At 39.0% G+C, this 20,421-nt stretch overlaps 1 protein-coding gene across 8 annotated transcripts in view; it reads right to left on the bottom strand.

The window, feature by feature from the left end:
* arap2 (ArfGAP with RhoGAP domain, ankyrin repeat and PH domain 2) overlaps positions 1–20,421 on the bottom strand; it is a 204,578-nt gene that overhangs the window by 32,781 nt on the left and 151,376 nt on the right. For 7 of the 8 annotated variants that reach the window (XM_067523327.1, XM_067523331.1, XM_067523329.1 and 4 more), the window contains 2 exons: positions 10,628–10,753; positions 1,727–1,871 (listed from right to left, as the gene is read on the bottom strand). In XM_067523327.1, the coding sequence (XP_067379428.1) occupies positions 1,727–1,871; positions 10,628–10,753 (271 nt within the window). The remainder of the gene's footprint in view (positions 1–1,726; positions 1,872–10,627; positions 10,754–20,421) is intronic. The other variant, XM_067523333.1, reaches the window with a different exon arrangement.

Raw genomic sequence — 20,421 nt, 5'->3', positions numbered from 1 at the left:
GAGAGAGAGAGAGAGTGAGAGAGAGAGATCGCACAAAGAGTGGCCAAAAACATGAAAAGGAAAATGTGGAAAAAAAGCAGAAAGGCTTGTTTCCAAGGTTTTCAGTTGAATTTGAAGGTCAGAATTTACTTAAATGACTTGTTAAAACAGGCAGACGAGACAAAAAAAATAATTCTCCTTAGAAAACCTCAACTTATCACCAGCCAGCATACTCCCAATACATTAATTCCTTAAGTGAGGGTTTGTAATATTCATACAACTTATGTGTCTGGGCTGCACGGTAATTCGAGGTATCCTCTGCCACGGTGAAATTACCCAAATGCTGTGTTTAATGGAAATGACACCTACGGCCTCCTGTAGCATGGCGATAGGCTGCTGGTGGGAGTGTGTCATCTGCATACGTTAATATTCATGAGAGGCAGACAGTCAAGGGGTGAGGTGTCCCCTCTCTCTCTCTCTCTCTGTCTCTCTCAGCATGCAGACATGCTGGGAACTTTGGAAGTTCGAGAAGTGAGAGGGAGTGAGGCAGAGTTTAATCTAGTGAAACACACAGCCATTATGAGTGTTAGCAATGGAGACTTATAGCCTTTCTGGCACTGAAGCCATGACCTGTAACTGGGATGTATGCACTTAGCTAAAAGTGGTGCATGTCACTGTTTCTATTACCACTCTAACCCATCATGGCTCTGTGTATGCAACTAGCTCATTAGAAAGGTCATAGTTTTAGTTGGCCAGATGTGTTTGTAATGGCTGTAAATAAAATGTACAAATAAAGGCACTGTTTCTTCTTCATAACATCTGCTGCTGTCATTAAGGACCTGGCTTATGCTTTAATCATAAGCCATTATCAGACTCGGCACTAAGAAACTGAAAAACGCACACACGGCACGATTCAGTGGGAGCGGGGACAGGGTGAAGAGGAAAGGATCGAGACATCTGTTTCTTCATTGTGTGTTTGTAACACTTCCAGAAGAAATAAAGAAAAGTTTGTTGTCAGAGGAACTTTTTAACTGAATCATAATCTGTGATAGGAGTGAGAGAAACGATAAGGGAGGTGGCGCGTTAAAAGAGAATGGAGGGAGGGCAGTTAAAGATCCATCGTTCGCCTGCATCGCCACCAAAGTAAACAGGAAATATAGCACTCATAAAGCCCTGATGGGTTCTGTTAAATTGAATAATGTTCAAGTTAAGATTATGCTAATGTGACATATGACAAGGAAGAAAAACAATGCAGAAGGTTGTGTCTACATGTGTGTTTATGACCTCACACAACTTAAAGCTCTGTAATATCACTGTAATCTGTAATGTACTGTTACTTGTAAGTCAGCCCAAGAAATATAAGTAAATCATTTGAGTTGAAGGTTCAAGAATCACAAAATAAATTCCAAATTATGGGAGGGGATACAAGTCTATATGTAAGTGTGTGAGGTATATATGTGTAATTTGAGCCCTATAAGTTTACTGAACTACTTTAATGGCCGATTTATACATAAATTAGATTATTATGACAAGTTATATATTAATGTCAATACTCTTGTAACTAAAGTGCTTTAACTGTGGAATTCTAAAGTAAACTACTTAAATCCTCAGGTGCAGGGGAAGAAAATATTCCAAGAACCAAATCAAACAAACCTTTTCTAATATTATCTCAAAAGCTTACAGTTTATTAGAGATAAAATGTCACTAGACAGCAAGTCTGTTAGTACGTTTCTGCGTAGTTTCATACCCGGCTCCAGTCATGGTCTCAGTGTTGCTGATAGCCAGGCTCACTGCCTCGCTGACGTCCACCCTGCCGATGGGAGATAGGCTTCGCTCGTTCTCATAGTAACTCAGTAAGCCGCCCTCCAAGGTACACCAACGGCGAGCCATGTCTGAAATGTATAAGTAATCACCCATGCATTAGAAATATACAGAAAACATAGAGTCTTTAACGAAAGATGTAACCAACAATGTATTTCAAAACAGTCGGCTGATCACAGCATCTCATAGGAGTAAGTCAGTTAGCATTTCAATGTTTTTTTTTGTGAAATGCCTGAAATAAAGTCTGTAGTTAACACAATGATTTCCATGGTTTATTCTACCACATAAAAGTCATTAGTAAATACCCGACTTAGGAATTTGTTTTACTTTCATGTGTCTTAAAAAAAAGATTGATTAAAAGTGGCTAAATGAGACCACAGACATTGTTGGGAACATCAAATGCTCACTAACCGGTCTTTAAAGCCTTTTCAGTTCATTACTTTTGATCAATAACTTTATCATCAGGTCACTCTAAGAAGAAAGTCTTTTCTAGAAGAAGTAAGTGCACTAAATCAAACTGGAAGTTCAGTGGCGGTGCCAAGAATATATAGGTAAAAAACATGTATAAGTTTCCAACTAATTTTCTCTAATTTCAAAAAAAGGTGTAATGCTAATTTAGCCACATATTCAGCCTAGACAAACACAGACAGGCTAGTGTGCAGGTACCGCAACCAAGACTGTTGGTTGACGCAAGAAAAAAAAACAAAAGCCGTTTCTCAATGTGCTTTTATCTTCTGTACTTGCTTTCTTGAAAATGTTCTAAAATACAGGCCTACATACACCCTACAAGTTTATCTTTTATCACGATTACTGTTACTTGATTTAGGTTTTGAAAACGTTGCTTTCGTAACAGATTAATTTATACTAAGTGTCAGCACCAGTGCGGCACTAAGCTGCTGTTGTCATCAAGAATTCTGACTGTAACTTATCCTCCCGTCCTCGGAGTCCTGATTCATATTCTGTATTGAGAAACGCAACAGTTTAGTCTCTAACAACCTTAGCATTGTAGCTAAAGTGGTGACACACCAAACCTCTTGGGTCACCCTCCAAAGAGGTTTGGAGGGTGACCAGCTGACCAGCACAGAGCCATAATGTGAATAGGCCTCAAGGCTGTAGTATCAAAAATACAAAACTAGTATCAAAAAAGTTTCTTATTTTTCAAGGATCTAACTTTTGATTTGTTAAAAGGAGATATGCATTTTTTTTTAGTTAGTCACAATCAAGTGCAATGTAGTAAAGTTCTAGAACTTGTAGAAAGATATGAAGTTTCCTGTAAATACTGCCATTTTGTGAAGTCATTTTGTAAATTGATCTGATGCTAACTTCACACAATTTGTAGTCCTTTCCTTATGCACTTAGAACCCTCCAACATGTCTGCTGTCTCTATTGGATTACTACAGTAAGGCCATGCATTTGCATACTGATAAAACTGAGCAAATTTTTTATTGTTTGTAGCATACGGAGAAGAAATTAATTAGAGCCTGCAATGTTAGTGATTGGTTGTGAACAATTAGCACCACTCCAGCCCTATTTAACACAGCTAATGACTCTCTACAAGCAAAGACAGCACTACCAAGAAATCGTTTAAAAGTTTGGAGATAAGACACTTAGCACTCAGCTTTCACACATGGATGAACGTATGGAGATATGTCAGCATCGTCTGCTGTTCTCATACACTGCCTCGTTTAAGTTTTCTTGTTCTTAAGGGCCCAGTTAACTCAAAAACATCTTGTGGTTCTTATCCAAAGCCAAACCAGGGAGATGAAAAAAAAAAAGACCACACCACCTGAAGGCCAACATTTCAAGTTGAAATCAACACAACAGAAAGAGAACATCTGTACTGTAATTAGCAAAAAATACAATTTGAAGATAACTGGCAGACTGTGTCCTACATTTTCAAATTGACAAAAGGAGGTGCTAACAAGGATAAAAAAGATTTTTCCAGTGAAGATTTCAATTTTCTGTTTGGCCAAATCAGAATAGGTTTATGATTTCCATCACATGACCATACCTCGCCTTTCTGTCCATAAGAAGACATAACTGAGTCAAGTAAACTGTATCCGGGCACACACACAGAATCACAATAGTTAACAGACTCCAAGTACTGAGCAGATTTCAATCAACAAACATGATCTCAGTGGAGAAGCGGGAAAACACACAACATTGTCTTTCATGACTGTCTGACTGTGCAATTTACATAGCCAATGAGCATGAAGTTCATGAAAACATACCTAATTTTGGATTTTCAAAGTCATCGTGCCATCTGCTTTTTTGTTCTGCAACACTCACACTCACACACACACCCACTGTTGCTTGCGACTCCAAAGTTTCCACTGTATTCATCTCATGAATATGCTAATTGTGCATTCCTCTGCCAACTGTGTGTGATGTTTTTGAAGGAACAGATATAGTTCCAATAAAAAGGAAGTGTCTACAACTGGCTGTTAAAAGAAAAAAATAAAAGATAAGCACTGGAAAGGAGGATGTCAGTTTTATTGTATTCACCCTTGTGCTGTGTGTATGTATGCTCCTTTCTGACTTTGTCTTTTCTGTCTTAAAAACTATTCTGCAAACAGCTTAAAACTGGAAAATGACTAATATTTAGTTGCTTACTGTGGCATTTAAAAAAAAAAATGCTGTTCTTCCGACCTCACTTTGCTAAGCTGAAGAATCATCATCTCTATCAGGAACCAGCTGTGCATGTAGCAGATTTGTATGGGTTTGTGTATACGTGTGTGTGTGTGTATGTGTGTGTCTGTGTGTGTGGAGGGGGAGACAGTGACCGACTCTGATATTTAAAGCCATTACCAGTCCAATTTATCCGACAGGACGCAGTGTTGTCTTGGTGACAGGACAGATCGTAATGCACTTCACTTCCGCAAATGTGTCCCTGGGTTGCTAAGGTTTTCTAGAAAATGTCATGTCCATCATTTCTCGTCAGAGGATAGTTAAGTTCTTGTTTTGTGCCATATTTTCCTGTAATTTTGCCTCACTTCCCTCTGTCCTTCACCTAATGGGATAATACCAAAATGTTCCATTTTTGCCATCCCAAACCCTCACACAATTATCTCCTTAAGTGGCACACTTGATTTTCTAACTGAAGCCAATTTCTATCATCAGCTGCCAAGAAGATGCAATGTCATTTTGCTATGTAATGGTTCCTGTATTTGCAGACTGTTATTATGGAGTTTATGTAATGCATAAAATCAATGTACTGGGAAGTCCAAACATGTATCATCTGGGACGACAAATAACAACTAGACTTGTGTTTCTTCCAAATCTATTTTGTTGATTTTGTCCAGACCACAGCATGGCTCTACGGATAGTAATGCCGGGCAACCAGATGGTAAGTCCACCTACTAAAAACTATTGTATGCAGGATGTTTTACAGGTATTAAATGGCTCCAGACTCTTCTGACTTGAGTAAATCTGGCTCTGGGAAAGTTTTAGGCAATACAAGTAAATATTAGTTGCAGATCTTACTGAATGTCTCACTTTGCCATAATGTTCTGAATAGTTTAGGAATTTGAAAATTACTAAAACAATACCAAAATAAAGAAAACAAATCATTATCTTATTGAGGAGAAGTCACATTATTGTAGTTTTGCTTGTGCGATGCGAGTAGGGAAAACCTGGTCAGAGGCAGGCTTTTTCTGGAAGCTTTGTAAATCACAAAAAATGTAATCTCCTCTCTCTGACTAAAAAAAATGACTTAATAATTTAACCACCACGAGTGACTGTGGTTTACATGGGAAATAGTTGAGAATTGCATGCACATGTGAAATGACTTGTTAGCCCTAATGCAGTACAATGATAATCAGAAGCAATGACAGATCTCCTTTTAATGTTGGGAGAAGTGTCATCCAGATCTCATCTCCTTGAACAGACAAAATCTGACAAACACTTTTATCCACACTAAATTTTCTCTCCGCCCCCTTAATGTCCTTGCCATTACAAGGACAAAGACACTGAAAATCCCACTGTGAATCTGGGAGGCAAATTGCTGTGGGATCCTGGGTCCAGACAGTGTAAGCACTGGAATGGGCTCACTACCTGACCACAAATTCTCCTTGTCAATGGCAAGCACACCCCCGTACAGATGCCCACTAAACAATCCTAGAAAGCACAGCTCCTGTAAAGGCAGAACAGACTATGGTGACAGGAAGTAAAACCATTATCTCAAAAAAGAACTGTACTGATTGGACCTTAGATCAGTTAATCTGGTTGCCATTTCAGACCCATGATGACTGCAGTGTAAATGAGGAATAGCTGCAAAGAGTTTTAGTCAGTTGAAAGCAGCTATTATTTTGCTGTGTTGGAATTTGTGGAACAAGTTACTTCCTAACATAGAAATGATTGTCTGTGGATCCTTAAGATAATGTTGCATGAAAATGGCTTTCTAGAAAACCTGCACATCACTAAATCGGGAGCATCCTTCTCCTTCTTTGTTTGTGGTTCAGCATTTCCCTAGTGGGTGGGATACCACTAGTTTCTCTACAAGCACCAGTGCAATGGGGGAACAATAGTGCCTGATTTACAATCAAGCAGCTGCGTCCATTGCCAGCTGTACCCCACACACAGCAACCGCCCCGTGGCCCAGCCGTTCTCCACAGGAGTCCACAACCAGCCGCCAGAGACGACGCTAGCGGAAGCCAAACGTGGTACATGACTCCACTAGCTAAATTGGGCCAATTAGCTTGTAAGCCAAGAGTACTCCCCATGTAGCATTTTCCATAAGAAAAAAATGGCTTACAAATCTGAATTGTGGAATATCTCTCTATCTCTCCCTCTTTTCTGCTTTTTTTTTGGTCGTTTCCTCTTAACAAAAATTTGTAAAATTTGCTAAAACATCCTAATCATGTAAGAGCAGCAGGTTGATTAGACAAATCAATTCATGAATGAGGCAATTAAACTGTCCTATAGTGCACTGACTGCACGGACCAAGTTACAGACATATTTACCAGAAAAAAACTTTTAATTCCGATTGTCTCAAGCTTTATTTTTAACTGCACTTTTCCGGATTTGTCCAGTGTCCCCCTAAACTTTTTTTTAATCAAAATAGCACAGACAACCATTCCAGTATCAATTGAAAGAGCAGGCTGTGCCCCTTTCCTCTGAATCACCCTTTTCCCTCGCTCACACTCCCACATTTTCTCCCCCTTTCCGCCAATCTTCTGACTATCTCGCCATCAGACTAAAATATCTGTGATGAAGACATCTGCTGGACAGCTTGTCAGGGGGGATGGAAATGGAAATCGAGAAACTGAAGGGATCTGCCTGTGCCAGAATTACAGCCCACTTCATTACAGGGAGGAATGAACAGATATGGCATCAGATAAAAAAAAAAAAAAAAAACTCATGTATTTCTAGACTAAGCAACAGTACTACTCGCTCATTTAGGCAAGAGGCACAGTGATGTGAACAAAGATTCTCCAAAATGCATATTAAATTAAGACAAAGTGTTTAAATAGGCTTTATGTGCACCTTATATGATAGAATAACATTATATATATATATATACACACACACACACACAAACACATATACACACACACACACACACACACACACACACATACAGTAAGTGTACTTCGAAACTTCAACTTATTAACATTCTTTGACAAGTAATTCCAATGTAAACCATAAAGAAGATTTGTTTTATTATCCAAAATTTGACTCCAAGTAATTGAATCGTTCATATTGGCTCGGATTTGGGTCCTCAATAAAAGTGTTAATATAATTCTACTTCTCTCCCTCTGCTCTTCAACCCCCCCCCCCCCCCCCCCCCCCCCCCCCCCCCCCCCCCCCCCCCCATGAGCAACTCCTGTTCTCTCTCTGGCAGTTGTGAGTAACTGTTGCAGGCAAAAACAGAGAGCCGCTGATGAGGGAAAGACAAAACTAATCAGAAATTAGGGGTGCCATTTCCCTGCTGCCACTCACCATTTCAGACAGTAACTGCCTACTGTCTCTCTTTTTCTCCCAGGAGTCTCACAAGCACACAGACACACACACATGCACACGGCGCAAGCACACACTCTTTAATTTGAGAGTAGCATGAGTCGCTCTTCTTAATTTACGCTGGAATCAACTCTGCAAACCGGATATGGAGCAGAGAACGCTGGAGAATAAACCAGTTCAACCTTGATTTAGACACAAATAAAACAACTAGGGGTATTATTTTCCTAATCCTAATTCATATTCCCAGCAGCTTTTACACTCAACATAGTGTTAGTGCAACATAGTGCTACAGTAAATGCTAAGCAGTGCAGTATTTTATTGCATTATGCTGGACAATGATCTCCAATGACACCTGTGTCAAGGTCATCACTAGAATTGGTTGCCAAATTAATTTATGTCATATTCTGAATTTCGTTCTCATGAGAGGAAATACTGGAGCTGTCTCCAGACAAAAAATAAATAAATAAATAAAACTAAGTTTAAGATGTTGTGGCAGAGTGCTTTTATTAAGCCCTGAGCACAGCTTATGAATTATTAAGATCTTGGGTGTATCTATAGACCATCAAACCATTAGCCTGGGAGCGAAAGGCATCCTGCAGTACATTCAAAAATACCTCATCCTGTCGTGCTTACAAAGTCCTGACAGTGCTTCCTCATGATTGAAGTAGCTGGAACACATTGAGTTTTAAATCCAACTCCTAAATTTTTCAACAGCTGCAGCTGCAGTTAAAGCGCCATTAAAGCACAAAAGACAAACCCGTATGGCTCTCCATAATAGATGAAATAACAAGGTATTTATCGGCCGAAATATTGTGAGCACTTATCTGAGGATGGACAAATTTTGAAAGGTGTTGTGTCTGTTAAGTGGTGCACTACAGTGACTAAAATGGGTCTCGACAAAATGGACACCTGTGGCATTGCTCCTTCTGAAACAGTAACTCACAAGTTCACTAAGGTTTTCCCATTGACTTTAAATTAATTTAAAACTGCAATAATCAATATCTTACATGAATTAAAAAGATACGGTAATTTTCCTGTTATATAAAAAATATGAATGACCACTTTCATTGTAAAAGATGTCCATGGCGACGGACAGACAACTGTCACCCACCTCTGCAGTTCCACTCGGCTCTGTGCTGCTTTTTTACATCTTCCAGCAATTGTTTTGGTTGTCCTGCCCAGGTTCAGGCTCATCAGTGTTGGCCAAAACGAGAAACTAGCTGGTGAACATAGTGGATAATTTAGCAGCTTACGAGCTAGTGTTTCATTGTAGGTGTTACTGAAAACCATCGCCGCAGGAAAATCCTCAAACCTGGGGTTGCAGGTCGTGCTGAGCAGCACAGCAACAACTCAGACCACTCACATTTTCTTCAATAATTACGCCATTTGTGCTGCTCACACATGGCTAAAACAAACTATATAAGCACCTTTCTTAAAGGCATGCAGTCATGGGCTGACAATCTGTCAGCAACAATACGCTACGAGTCCTTTTAGGCTAAAGTTTTGTGAAGAAATGCAAAATGTGTTTATGCATATTTCCACATTTAGCTGTAAAAAAAAAACAATCTAAGGTTAATAACTACATGTGCAAGGTAAGTAAGGACACATGGCTTTCAAAATCCCAGAGACTAACTGTATCTTAGAAATATATATTATGTAGTTTTGAGTTGTTTATAAAGAGTGCTGGGAAGTATATTGTAGGTGCAGTAGGCTAAGAGCATTATAAATATTGAATATACATTGGTCAGGAAGGCAGTAACACAACATTAATTACATGCTAATCGAACTCTGTGTCTGCAGGATAGGCAAATGTTTACTCATTCATTTGACATAAATTTGTGTTAAAGTAATTCAATGTCATCTTTATAGTTTGCTTACACAGCCCCTTTTTGGCCAAAAATAGATCACTGAAACTTATTGATTCCTTAGACTAATCTTTCTAGTTTTTGGCTATAGTTTGCTATTGTTATTATCAAAAAGAGATAGAATTGATGGAGAAAAACTGTTAAATTATAAATTGCGATACCCCCCAATTATCCATTACCCCGAAACAATGAAAGTTAATTTCATGTGTACAAATTTCCATAGATGCTGTTAAAAAAATTGTCCTCCATCTCCTTTAAGTGGTAATTTCCCAGACCTGAGCTCTGTTCATTAGCCACCACCAATGAGAGCAAAGCCTGTGTGGGTTGATTGAAATGGAGATGGATGTCTTGCCCAAGATGCAGGAGATTCAGCTTTTTCAAGTGGCTGGTAGCTGCAAGCTATCAGCCCTCCACTTTTCCCCACTTTTTTCCATTTGTCCCCCAGGTCTCTCAATAACCCGTTTCCCCAGGGCTCAGCATCCTAAGCTATCTACTTCTCCTACTTGCCCATGGGCCCAAGAAACAGTCCAGCTGTTTAGGGCAGTGGGACCGTTGTGGAGCAGGAGGCGCAGCAGCAGCTCAGGAGTTTTGGAATGGTGTTGAATTTCTAACCAATTGAAAGTTTTAAAATGGCTTTGGAAATAAAAGGGGGAGGATGCAGAAGTTTTGAAACCGTATCAAAATTATTATTATTATTTTTTTTTTTACTTGACCCTAATTTACCCTTTGCTCATGTAGAGTGTTCGCTGCTGGGTAGTGCAAGAACTTGCTTCTGTTTGACGAGTATTCTCAGAGGACTGATGAAAGACAGATTCATTGATGGTTTTGACTGGACTGTTTGGTGTACAGATTGGCAGTTTGACAACTGACAGACTGACACTGATTGATCGATCAGCCCATAACTAGAGTAGACCTCTGACAAACACACACAGTAAATTGCTTACAAATGGACTGATGGATTGATTGGCCTTGCCAAGGGTTTGCAAAACGGCATTTACACTCACCATCTCTTCCACGGCGGTCCAGCGTGGACTTGGAAAGGCCCAGGGAGATGTAAAGGAAGCCATCCATGAAGGGGGAAGTTTCTGATAGAGAGGCTTTCTCAGACCACAGCTCAAGTCTAGGGAAATCTATAAGGGGCAGAGGCACAGTAAATGCAGTAAATGAGCAAGGGAATGCTTTTCCCCAAAGACTGTAATGGCAGCTGTGCAGCATTCTGACTCTTTACTTGCACTCATGTTTAACTATTTCACATCCACTTGCAGAATTTTAGTACTAAATAAAATAGACCACATCCAAACATTAAACTAATTATGCATTGTCACAAAGCTTATTTTCATATGTGGATGACAAAGGAAAAGTCTTCATGTGTGTAAACTTTAATGTGCAATCCCAATTCCAAAAAAGTTGGGAAGATGTGAAAACAAATGAAAACAGAATGCAATGATTTTCAAATCTCATCAACCCATATTTTACACGCAATAGAACATTAACAACATATCAGATGCTGAAACAGACATTTTCACTCATTTTGAATTTGATGGCAACAGAAGGCTGAAAAAGTCATTGCAGCAAATCAAAAACAAATTGAGCAACATTTGACAACTAATTAGGTTAATTAGCAACAGGTCTGTATCAGGACTGGATATAAAATCAGCAATGTAAAGATGGGCAGAAGTTCACCAATCTGTGACAAACTGGGCCAAAAACTTGTGGAACATGTTCAGAAAAAATATTCCTCAACGTACAATTGCGTTGACTTTGCAAATCCCACCATTCACAGTATATAACATCATCAAAAGATTCAGAGAGTCAAGAGGTATCTCTGTGCACAAGGGATAAGGCTAAAGGTCAAAACTGGATGTGCGTGATCTTCGGGCCTTCAGGCAGCACTGTATTAAAATCAGTCATGATTCTCTACTGGACATCACTGCATGGGCTCAGGAACACTTCCAGAAATCACTGTCTGTGAACACAGTTCACTGTGCAATTCACAAATGTCAAAGCTGTATCATGCAAAGAAGAAGCCATATGTAAGCACAATCCAGAAACACCACCGTTTCCTCTGGGCCAAAGCCAATTTAAAATGGTCTGAGGCAAAATGCAAAACTGTTCTGTGGTCAGATAAATCAAAATTTGAAATTCTTTTTGGAAACCAGACCCTGTGTCCTACGGGCTAAAGAGGACGCCTTTAACCAAAAGAAAACATTTGGCACATCATAAAGTGACAAATCCAGCAACAAAGGCACAGGACAGTTGAGCACCTAGAATCCTGCATCAAACAAGAATGGGACAACATTTCTCTCTTACGATCCAGCAACTGGTCTCCTCACTTCTCAGATGTTTACAGACTGTTAAAAGAAGAGTGGATGCTCCACAATGGTAAACCACCCTGTTCAAGCTTTTTTGAGATGTGTTGCTGCCAGCAAATTCAATACTTCTCGGTTTCAACATCTGATATAATGTTTATGTTTCATTGTAAATAAAATATGTGTTGATGAAGTTTGAAAATCATTGCATTCTGTTTTTATTAATTTCCCAATTTTTTGTTAATGGAGTTGTATATTGTAAAAATATATATATATTGCAATATGTTCATATAATTGATATATGTTTCTATTGAGAATGTTTAATCATCTCCCATGGTATTCAAATTGTTACCATCAATAGCACAATTGTGCACACTGTGGGACCTAGGATTATGTCTGTTTGACTGCAGCAACAGCATACTGTATATCATAGAAAGATATAATCTGCCACGTTGAGCAGTTTCCATTTTATGCCAATCATTGCTGGTATCCCATAATACAAACTGTTTGGATTTGGAATATGGGAATGTTTCCAGATTAAGATAGCACTAATCCCAGATGGGATTCCAACTTTCTATTATTGTTGACTATTTTTCAACAAGCAGCGTAAAAGATGTTTATAAAAAGTGCTGTATATTTAGTCGTGAGTTTGTCACATGGTCATACCCTTGCAAAGTCAAAGATAAGGTGTTCTAAAGGCACAAACCCCCGTGTTCTGTGCGAATTAAAAATGTGTTTTACACTCTGTCATCGTTTCATCTCTTCTCATCTTTGTTCATTTAAATTAAAAGCCTTTCTCACCCCCCCCCCCCATTTTTTCTAAACTCCCTCTACTCATCCTTTTTTTTTTACTAGCTTTAAGAGCTCCCCACATTCAACCTTATCATTCCCAAATTCAATTAGCTTCAATTCTCGAGTTCAATTTTCTGCCAGAGCCTTGGCAATATCTTAGAGATTTTATCTTCACTACCTCCAGCCCTCTCATCAAGCAAGGTAAAATAAGTTTAATTGAAACCACTTTTAATTGAAGCGACATTTCCACCCTTTACTGACACTGCCAACGCCTCAGCTCAGGGTCACATATTCCACAGCAAGTTACAGAAAACAATTCATTCATTTAACTCATTATCCTGCATATGTCTTGGCTCTGTGTATTAATTTATTGTATTAAAGTAATTTATTGTGCTAAACTCCACATCTGTAATTACTAAATTACAGTGAAATATGACTGATATGTAAACATGAAAATAGCACAAAAAGCAAGCAAATATATTTTAAAACTCGGGCTTCCAAAAGGATTATGACATGAAAGTAAAGTCTATTGAATACTAAAGGAGGACTCTCAAGTATGTTTTAATAAATGTCAAAACCTATGACTCAAAAATAACAAATGGGGGTGGGCAGTAAGATGATGTAAGCTATACCTTTAAATACTCTTAAATATAATAAATCTATTAATTTACCATTACAAAATGTTGATAATACAATACAATATAGTTCAGTTGTGACTCAAGAAAAAAAAACAAAACAATGGTTATAGGTGCCAAAGTTGGGCCCCAACTATAATTCAAAACTAATTTTAAGAAGTGTCAGGGGCGTTGATAGAGTAAAAACTAGGCAAGATTCTAAATAAGGAGAAGCTTTAATGGTACATACACACAAGCCACATACAGTCAAGTACGGTCTCTTATTATTACAGGCAAGCCTTTTACTATAGTACAACAAAATACAATAGCTGTACAGAACTTTCACTCGAAATTAGTTGCAGGTTTGGTTTTATCATCATTTCATTAGGAATTTGTCTCCCAATTATCTTTATCTTATCAATTATCATTTTGTGCACAAAATGCCACAGGATAGGGAAAAAGCCTTTTTATAATTTCCCACTGACTATGGTGACATGTTGAAATGCTTTGCTTTCTCTAACAGTCTAAATGGTTCAAATGCTCATGTTTGAGAAGTAAGTAACAGCAAATATTTGACATTTCTACTTGAAAAAAAAAATGACTCAAATGATCACTTCATGTAGCAAACAAATCAACATCAGGCATTTTTATGCCCTGTAACCATTTCTAACAAGTGCAATATAATCTTGATGGGATGCCATGGGTGCAGAGCCAATCTGGAAAAAGGTGACATAAAGCCTGGGTGATCTCACTTTGAAACATCTGCAGTCTTACTTTGAATCTAACACATAAAAGCTTCGTGCCAATATAGCACCATCGAAAATACATGCAACTTGACATGGAAAATAATTAGCAAAGTGTAAGAAACTGAGTCTAAGAGACACACACGCAAACACTCGCACAATTATGCACAATTTTTCAACCACTCAGGTTGAGAGAATGTAAATAAGCCAGTGGCTTGATGTTGTAGCAGTTGTAACAAGGCTCTCTCTGTGAGCTTTCTAAACAGTCCCTCTGGGCCCCTAAAGCTGGACTCTGTTAAGATGGGACTGTGATGTCTGTGGGGGCGGCAGTTGAGAAGTCTGGCCTGTGCTGATTGGCTCAGTCCCCAGTGAAGGGAGGTGACATGACAGAGTGCTCAATTAGCCATCTGGTCGCCCACGGCAACGGTCACAAAGTGGTCCCCGACAAGCCCTGGACAGTTGGGTAATCAGAACCGCATGCACAGACATACACACCAATACAGCCACATGTAGCGATTGATAACACAAATGGCTAACATACAGTATGCAAGACAAACATAAATAGCATGTAAAAGAACATAAGACATAAGAGGCCAGAAAACTAAATTCTCAACTATAAAAACATACAGCAGTCCATGATTATAGAAACCAATTTATTTATTGGGATTTTGCTGGACACTTTTTTCGCCAATAACAACCTTTTCTCAAACTAAAACCATCCACATACACTCTGCCAGAGGAAAAGCCTCAACTCTCAACTGCTGCTAGTGACCTCTCGACCCTCTAACAGTGCTGTCCACAGTTGTATGCGTGTTAAAATTTAAACAGCGTCAACATGCACCAAAGAAATGGCCAAGTTTGGCAATGCTGATAACAACAGGGTGCAATACAGGCCCACAATAAAACAGGACCTCTGATTTAGTGTCATGCTTATGCTCTGTGTGTGTGTTAGTGCTCATCTTTTTATTATCAACACAGAAAGTCTGCTGGATAAATTTTTAATGTGCTGGGAGATTTGAAAAGTCAGGGATGCTAGGGTGGCAACAATAAAAGTTCTTTGCCTCAAATCTATGGCGTGTCATTTAAGAAGAAGCTGACTGATGTCAACAGTAAGAGGCATTGCTGTTTAGTTTGGTATTACAGGACGATGGCATCCAGGGTGGAGTAAAGAACCACTATAAAACACAATTTACATGTTTACTATGTTTACAGTTTAGGCCGCAGCTGATGTTTTTATCCAGTGATTTACAGTGATATAGCTTATAGGATTTCAGCCTTGCTGCAAGACACTCAAAGTCTTAGTCTAGAACTAAATTGCACCCTTATAGTTGCTTTAAAACTGCAAAATATAATATTTTGTATGAAGATAAATCCACATGGATATTTTTTAAGATGCCTCTTATAGTGTTAAACCCACAGGGACTTATTACCAAACAGCTGGTCTCAACTCTATGGAGCTTTCCCTGCATCTTTCAGCTCATCGTTCTGTTTTTCAGACCAACAGCTGTAAAATTTTGGTTCAGTCTTGCCAATCTCACTTTTAGATGCAAAGAAAAACAACTTTATGCTTATACATTTGATAAACTCACTGCATGCTACCTGCCCAGTGCCCAAAAGTAGTTAACATATAGTCAACATAGTGCATAGTGTTGGATTTAGCAAGTGAAGAGCCTGTTTTTCTGTTTTCACCAGCAAAGAAAAAAACGAAAACAAAAGATAAACACTTGCCATCCACCAGAGGTGTCAATAAGCACTGGTTTGTGTATATATGGTTAAATATAAAACATTTTTGTGATATTTTAATTTCGCGTTACGTGGCACAACTCACTAGGTATTAGAGGCACCATTAAAGGTCAAACTTTAGATTTTTTTATCCATCTACAAGATCACACGTTCCATCGCACTGTCAACCATACACTATTTAGATGAGTCAAATATATAGAATAGATATAAGCATCACCATGTGAATGTTTGTCAAATACGCATGAAACAAGCACAAAGATAACAGGTGTGTTTAAATATTAAATAGGGGCGGATTTTCAATAATTCCCCACCCTACCTTGCTAGGCAATAATATACTTTAGACCTGCGTACTAATTTAATGTTACCAATTACAGAATTTGTGACATTTATGCAGGATTGTCACACTAAATGGAAGAATTAAAGGGTACACGTGCACTTTGTATAATCTGATAAACCAGTGTGGGGGCAGGTAATTGGTAAGGATGCCAAGTGGCAGGTGGAGCTCAGTTGCTAATGTCACGCACTTGCAGCATTTAAGAAACCAATTACCAACTTGTCTATACATTTGGATGGGGACCGTGGTACGAGCACACAGAGTGAAGCCCAAGGACAAAGACTTGTTTGGTGACTTTATAAATTATCCTTGTCATCAAGTCAAGCCACAGACCCAGATGTTATAGCAGTAGCACCACAGACAGCATCAGTGCTCTTTACTAATTCAAGCAGCAAGCAAAATGTGGGATAACTGACATGTTTTTGGAACTATTGTGCTCCTAAGAAGAGATCTTGAATCCACATTAATACTCTGCCAATAGCTGCTTTTATCCATTAGCATTCAAAAGTGATCGACATGCAGCAAAGAGCAGGATTCATTGTATTTAGTGTATCATATCATATCCATCAAGTAAACATGGTGTACATGCATGATTAGACACTATTTGTGCTCGAATAGATTATTGGAAAATCTTTTAAGATTTTAACGCAATTTCAAACGTTTTCGAATCATTTGGGGTGTTGCAAGACAAAGCTTGAAGAAATGTCCTAAATATACAACTTTTTGACTGATAAATATATTTACTGTAGAGCATATGGGCAATGTGACCTCCCAAGAGAACACAGTACACTGGACATAAGAAATGACATTGGAACCTAAAAATGCACAAGAAACCCCCACAGTGGAAGCCTTTAAACATAAGGGATGGAGCCCTCATTGAAACTACCCTCAAGGGTTTTTTAAAATGTGAAGAAACATCGCCTCAGCGAGCTGCCATTGGCTTTTCTAATGGAATGTAGGACGGGGATATGTAAATCAGCATGTCCCTGGAGTGTGCCAGGGTGCTTTGGGGTGAGCAGGTATGGGTGGAGAATGAGGCCCGTCGTGGCCCAGAAGCATGCACACACATATACACAGAGAGAAGGAGCTAATGAAGTGGCAATGCTCTCCCATCAGTAGATGTCCTAATGTTGGAGCTACAAATGAGCTGCTGTGGAGGGAAGGGGCAGCAGAGGAGTTCTGAGAGGAGGAGGCTGACAGCTTCATTTTGATTCATTATATCCAGGGAAAAATGAGGGTTTTCCCGGTTTTTATTTTTACAAACAAAGAACGTGAATTACACCGTGAAGAGATGCAGCGCACTAAGAGCTGCTCCAATTTAAACTTTAGTTGTTAAAAGTGGGAATTGTTAAGGGTGTCTACGAATTTGTTAAAGAACCGTTTGTCGTCATTTTATTCAATATAGTGTGTGGTTTACAGCAGAATGAAGGGCTGAAGTGCAACCTTGTTGTGAAAGCACGGTTTATAAAGACAAACAAAAGGGAATAAGCAAGCACACAGCCACTACAGGTTTGCATCTGATGGGATGCTGCTGCGAACAAACGAAATACTTACAGTATATCTGTCCTGATGTGTCCTTCTGTCTGTTAGAGCGTCACTCTTAATTATAAGGCAAGGCTGAGAGTTTCAAAACTCTGAACTCTGTTTTGTCCTTGATATAGGCTGCTATGTGGCTCCTTCTCCATCTATCTTCCCTCTGTCAACAATCCTGCTATACAGTAGGGATGGTGCCATATGGGTATTGAATTGTTCTGAGTTTCTACCAAACATAACACTGCACACAACAACCGAAAAAGTTCAATTTATGTTTAATCAGAATTTTTACAAGTCGCTCTGCAAACTCAAGGGGGCACATGCAGAAAAACAATGCAGACGCCACTTTCCACAGCTTTGTGTGATGTGACAATGCTTCCGGCTGTGGGAAAATGTCAGAGAGAATGTGGACAATATTTTGTTTGGAGCCTAATCTTCTCAGCAAAACAGTTCACTGTAGGTTGAAATAAATATTTATAGAGACGCATTTCTTTATTCATTTACATCTAACTTTTAACACTACTAGAAAGGATGGCAGTATTCCTCAGCTGGTTGTTTGATTCAAAACACTGATTACATGGGAACTAAAGAGCAGCACAGTCTGTTCTTCATCTAATTCAAAATCAAATATTTACATATTGCCACCTGTACAGCAGTGCTGAAAGAACACACGTTCCATCGCACTGTCAACCATACACTATTTAGATGAGTCAATACACAATCACACCTTATAACACTGTATACAAAAGTACTAAGTGAGGCGAGCAGTACCTTTTTCCAGAAGAATCCTAAACATTGCTACAACTGTAATTGGACCTGACCTAACTGAGTCAAGTTATGTACATTAAAATGCTGGAGAGGTTCTAGACCTAGAAATGGAAATGGGAGCTGTCTAAAATAACTCCTGAACTTAGACAGGTGAACTGTACTACCAACACCACTCCTACTTTCTGCTATGCTAAATCAAAGGGAGCACCGTTTCCTGCACTGGCATTGAAAGTTAGTATTTAAAATAACTATAGTGCTACTAAATCATTGCATTCATTTCTGGGGATATTGGGCAGGTATTTTGGGTTCAGACTGTGGCTGTATATAAATGTTAAGATATCTCTATGATTTAAACAAGACACCCTCTTTATTGAGGCATTTGACCCTTGGCTACCATCATTTTTAGGAGTAGCTTCCTTGTGGTCACTCAAGGAAGCCATATAGTCCCAGCTTGCCAAGTGCACTTGCTTTTGGCCCTTAGGCAAGATTTCCATGCAGCCCAGTAAAACTGTTAGTCTGTTAAGAGTGTCAGAATTCAAGTTCTCTCCAACCTCACTGACCCTAGACTTTCTTGCCTGCCGTGGCTGGCCAGTTTAGTTGGGTTGCTATTTTTACAGGAAGACTCTGGTTAACGCCATATTTGTCTGTAAATGATGAATCTCTACAACTCCCAGACACATAATGAGCATATAGAGACAACACCACACTCATAAATGTGTTTGTCTGCATGTGTCTTCGAGCACACCTCCAAGTAATGGCCATCACCATGGCGACCAGGTGACCCATGCTAGCAATTAGAAGTCTCTAACAGGCTCAATGCCAGTGAGTTTGCAAAGATGCAGCACATACATTATGTAAAATACAGTCCCCAAGAAAGTCTACCCCCCGGCTCCAGCAAATGGCCTCTCTCACTCCTTTAATCTAATACAGTCTTATCGTCAGACATGCGAGCACCACACACAACGCAGCCATCACGAGGAAGCCACATGACACAGCACATCTGTGCCGCACCTCCAATGCTGGGAAAATGAGATGTGTTATACAAAGGAGAGTAAAGGGGAAAAGCAGGACAGAGAGACAAAGAGAAAAGAAAGACAGGAAAGATGAGAGAGAGAGAGAGAGAGAGAGAGAGAAAGAGAGACAGAGACAGAGAGAGAGAGAGAGAGAGAGTAAAATTTTTAACTTAAAACTTGCTGGCTTCAAATGTGTGTTTTTATGCCTTCATTTCCGATTCATAGCAGTAGGAAAAAACCTCCCACTGTGCTTTTATAAATGTAGCAGCACAGCAGTGAGTAAGAGTTTTAAACATGATTGGCTTGTTAAAATATAAAGACAATGGGCTGAAAAATGTGGCGGCGATGGTCGTAAAAGTCCAGCTCACACACCTAGTTTAAAGACCTGTTCTCAGATTTATGTGAGTCTGACAGCTTTTTTTTTTTTTTTTAGAAAGGTATGAACTCGCTGAATATATGAGTTAGGCTGTTTACATATGTTTTCAGATGGGTTGAGCCATGAAAAAAAAAAGTTTAATTCCGACTGAGATCATTTTCTCTGTTAATGATGCTTTTAACAAAACAAATAGCTTGTCCAGAGATATAAACATTGCGTTTTCTGCTTTGTACACTACTATTGCCAGCGGGCAGATTGTTACATCAAGTTTGCTATTTTGATGACGTTAAAACTTATGTTGGCTTCAGTTAGGTAAATGCTAGCAGCTTTATCCTGTTATTTTTCGGTTTGAGGAACTTTACACTCAATCTTAAAATGCCAAAATGGTTCAAACTCTCAAAAAAAACCCCACAGGATTATGTTACATAAGTCTATTGTAAGCAAAAATTATAGCACAATGTAGTTTCTCTTAAGGTTGTAATAGATAATCAGCTAAGAAAAATGTTAATATTGGCTGAAATGTGTAGCTTAGCCTGAGTATTCATATTATACTGTGGATGTACGTGGGGGTTA

The sequence above is a fragment of the Channa argus genome, chromosome 12 (genome assembly GCF_033026475.1).
Source record: "Channa argus isolate prfri chromosome 12, Channa argus male v1.0, whole genome shotgun sequence".
In the NCBI taxonomy this organism is placed as follows: domain Eukaryota; kingdom Metazoa; phylum Chordata; class Actinopteri; order Anabantiformes; family Channidae; genus Channa; species Channa argus.
The sequence above is the reverse complement of the archived record's forward strand: the minus strand, read 5'-3'. Positions and strand labels throughout refer to the sequence as shown.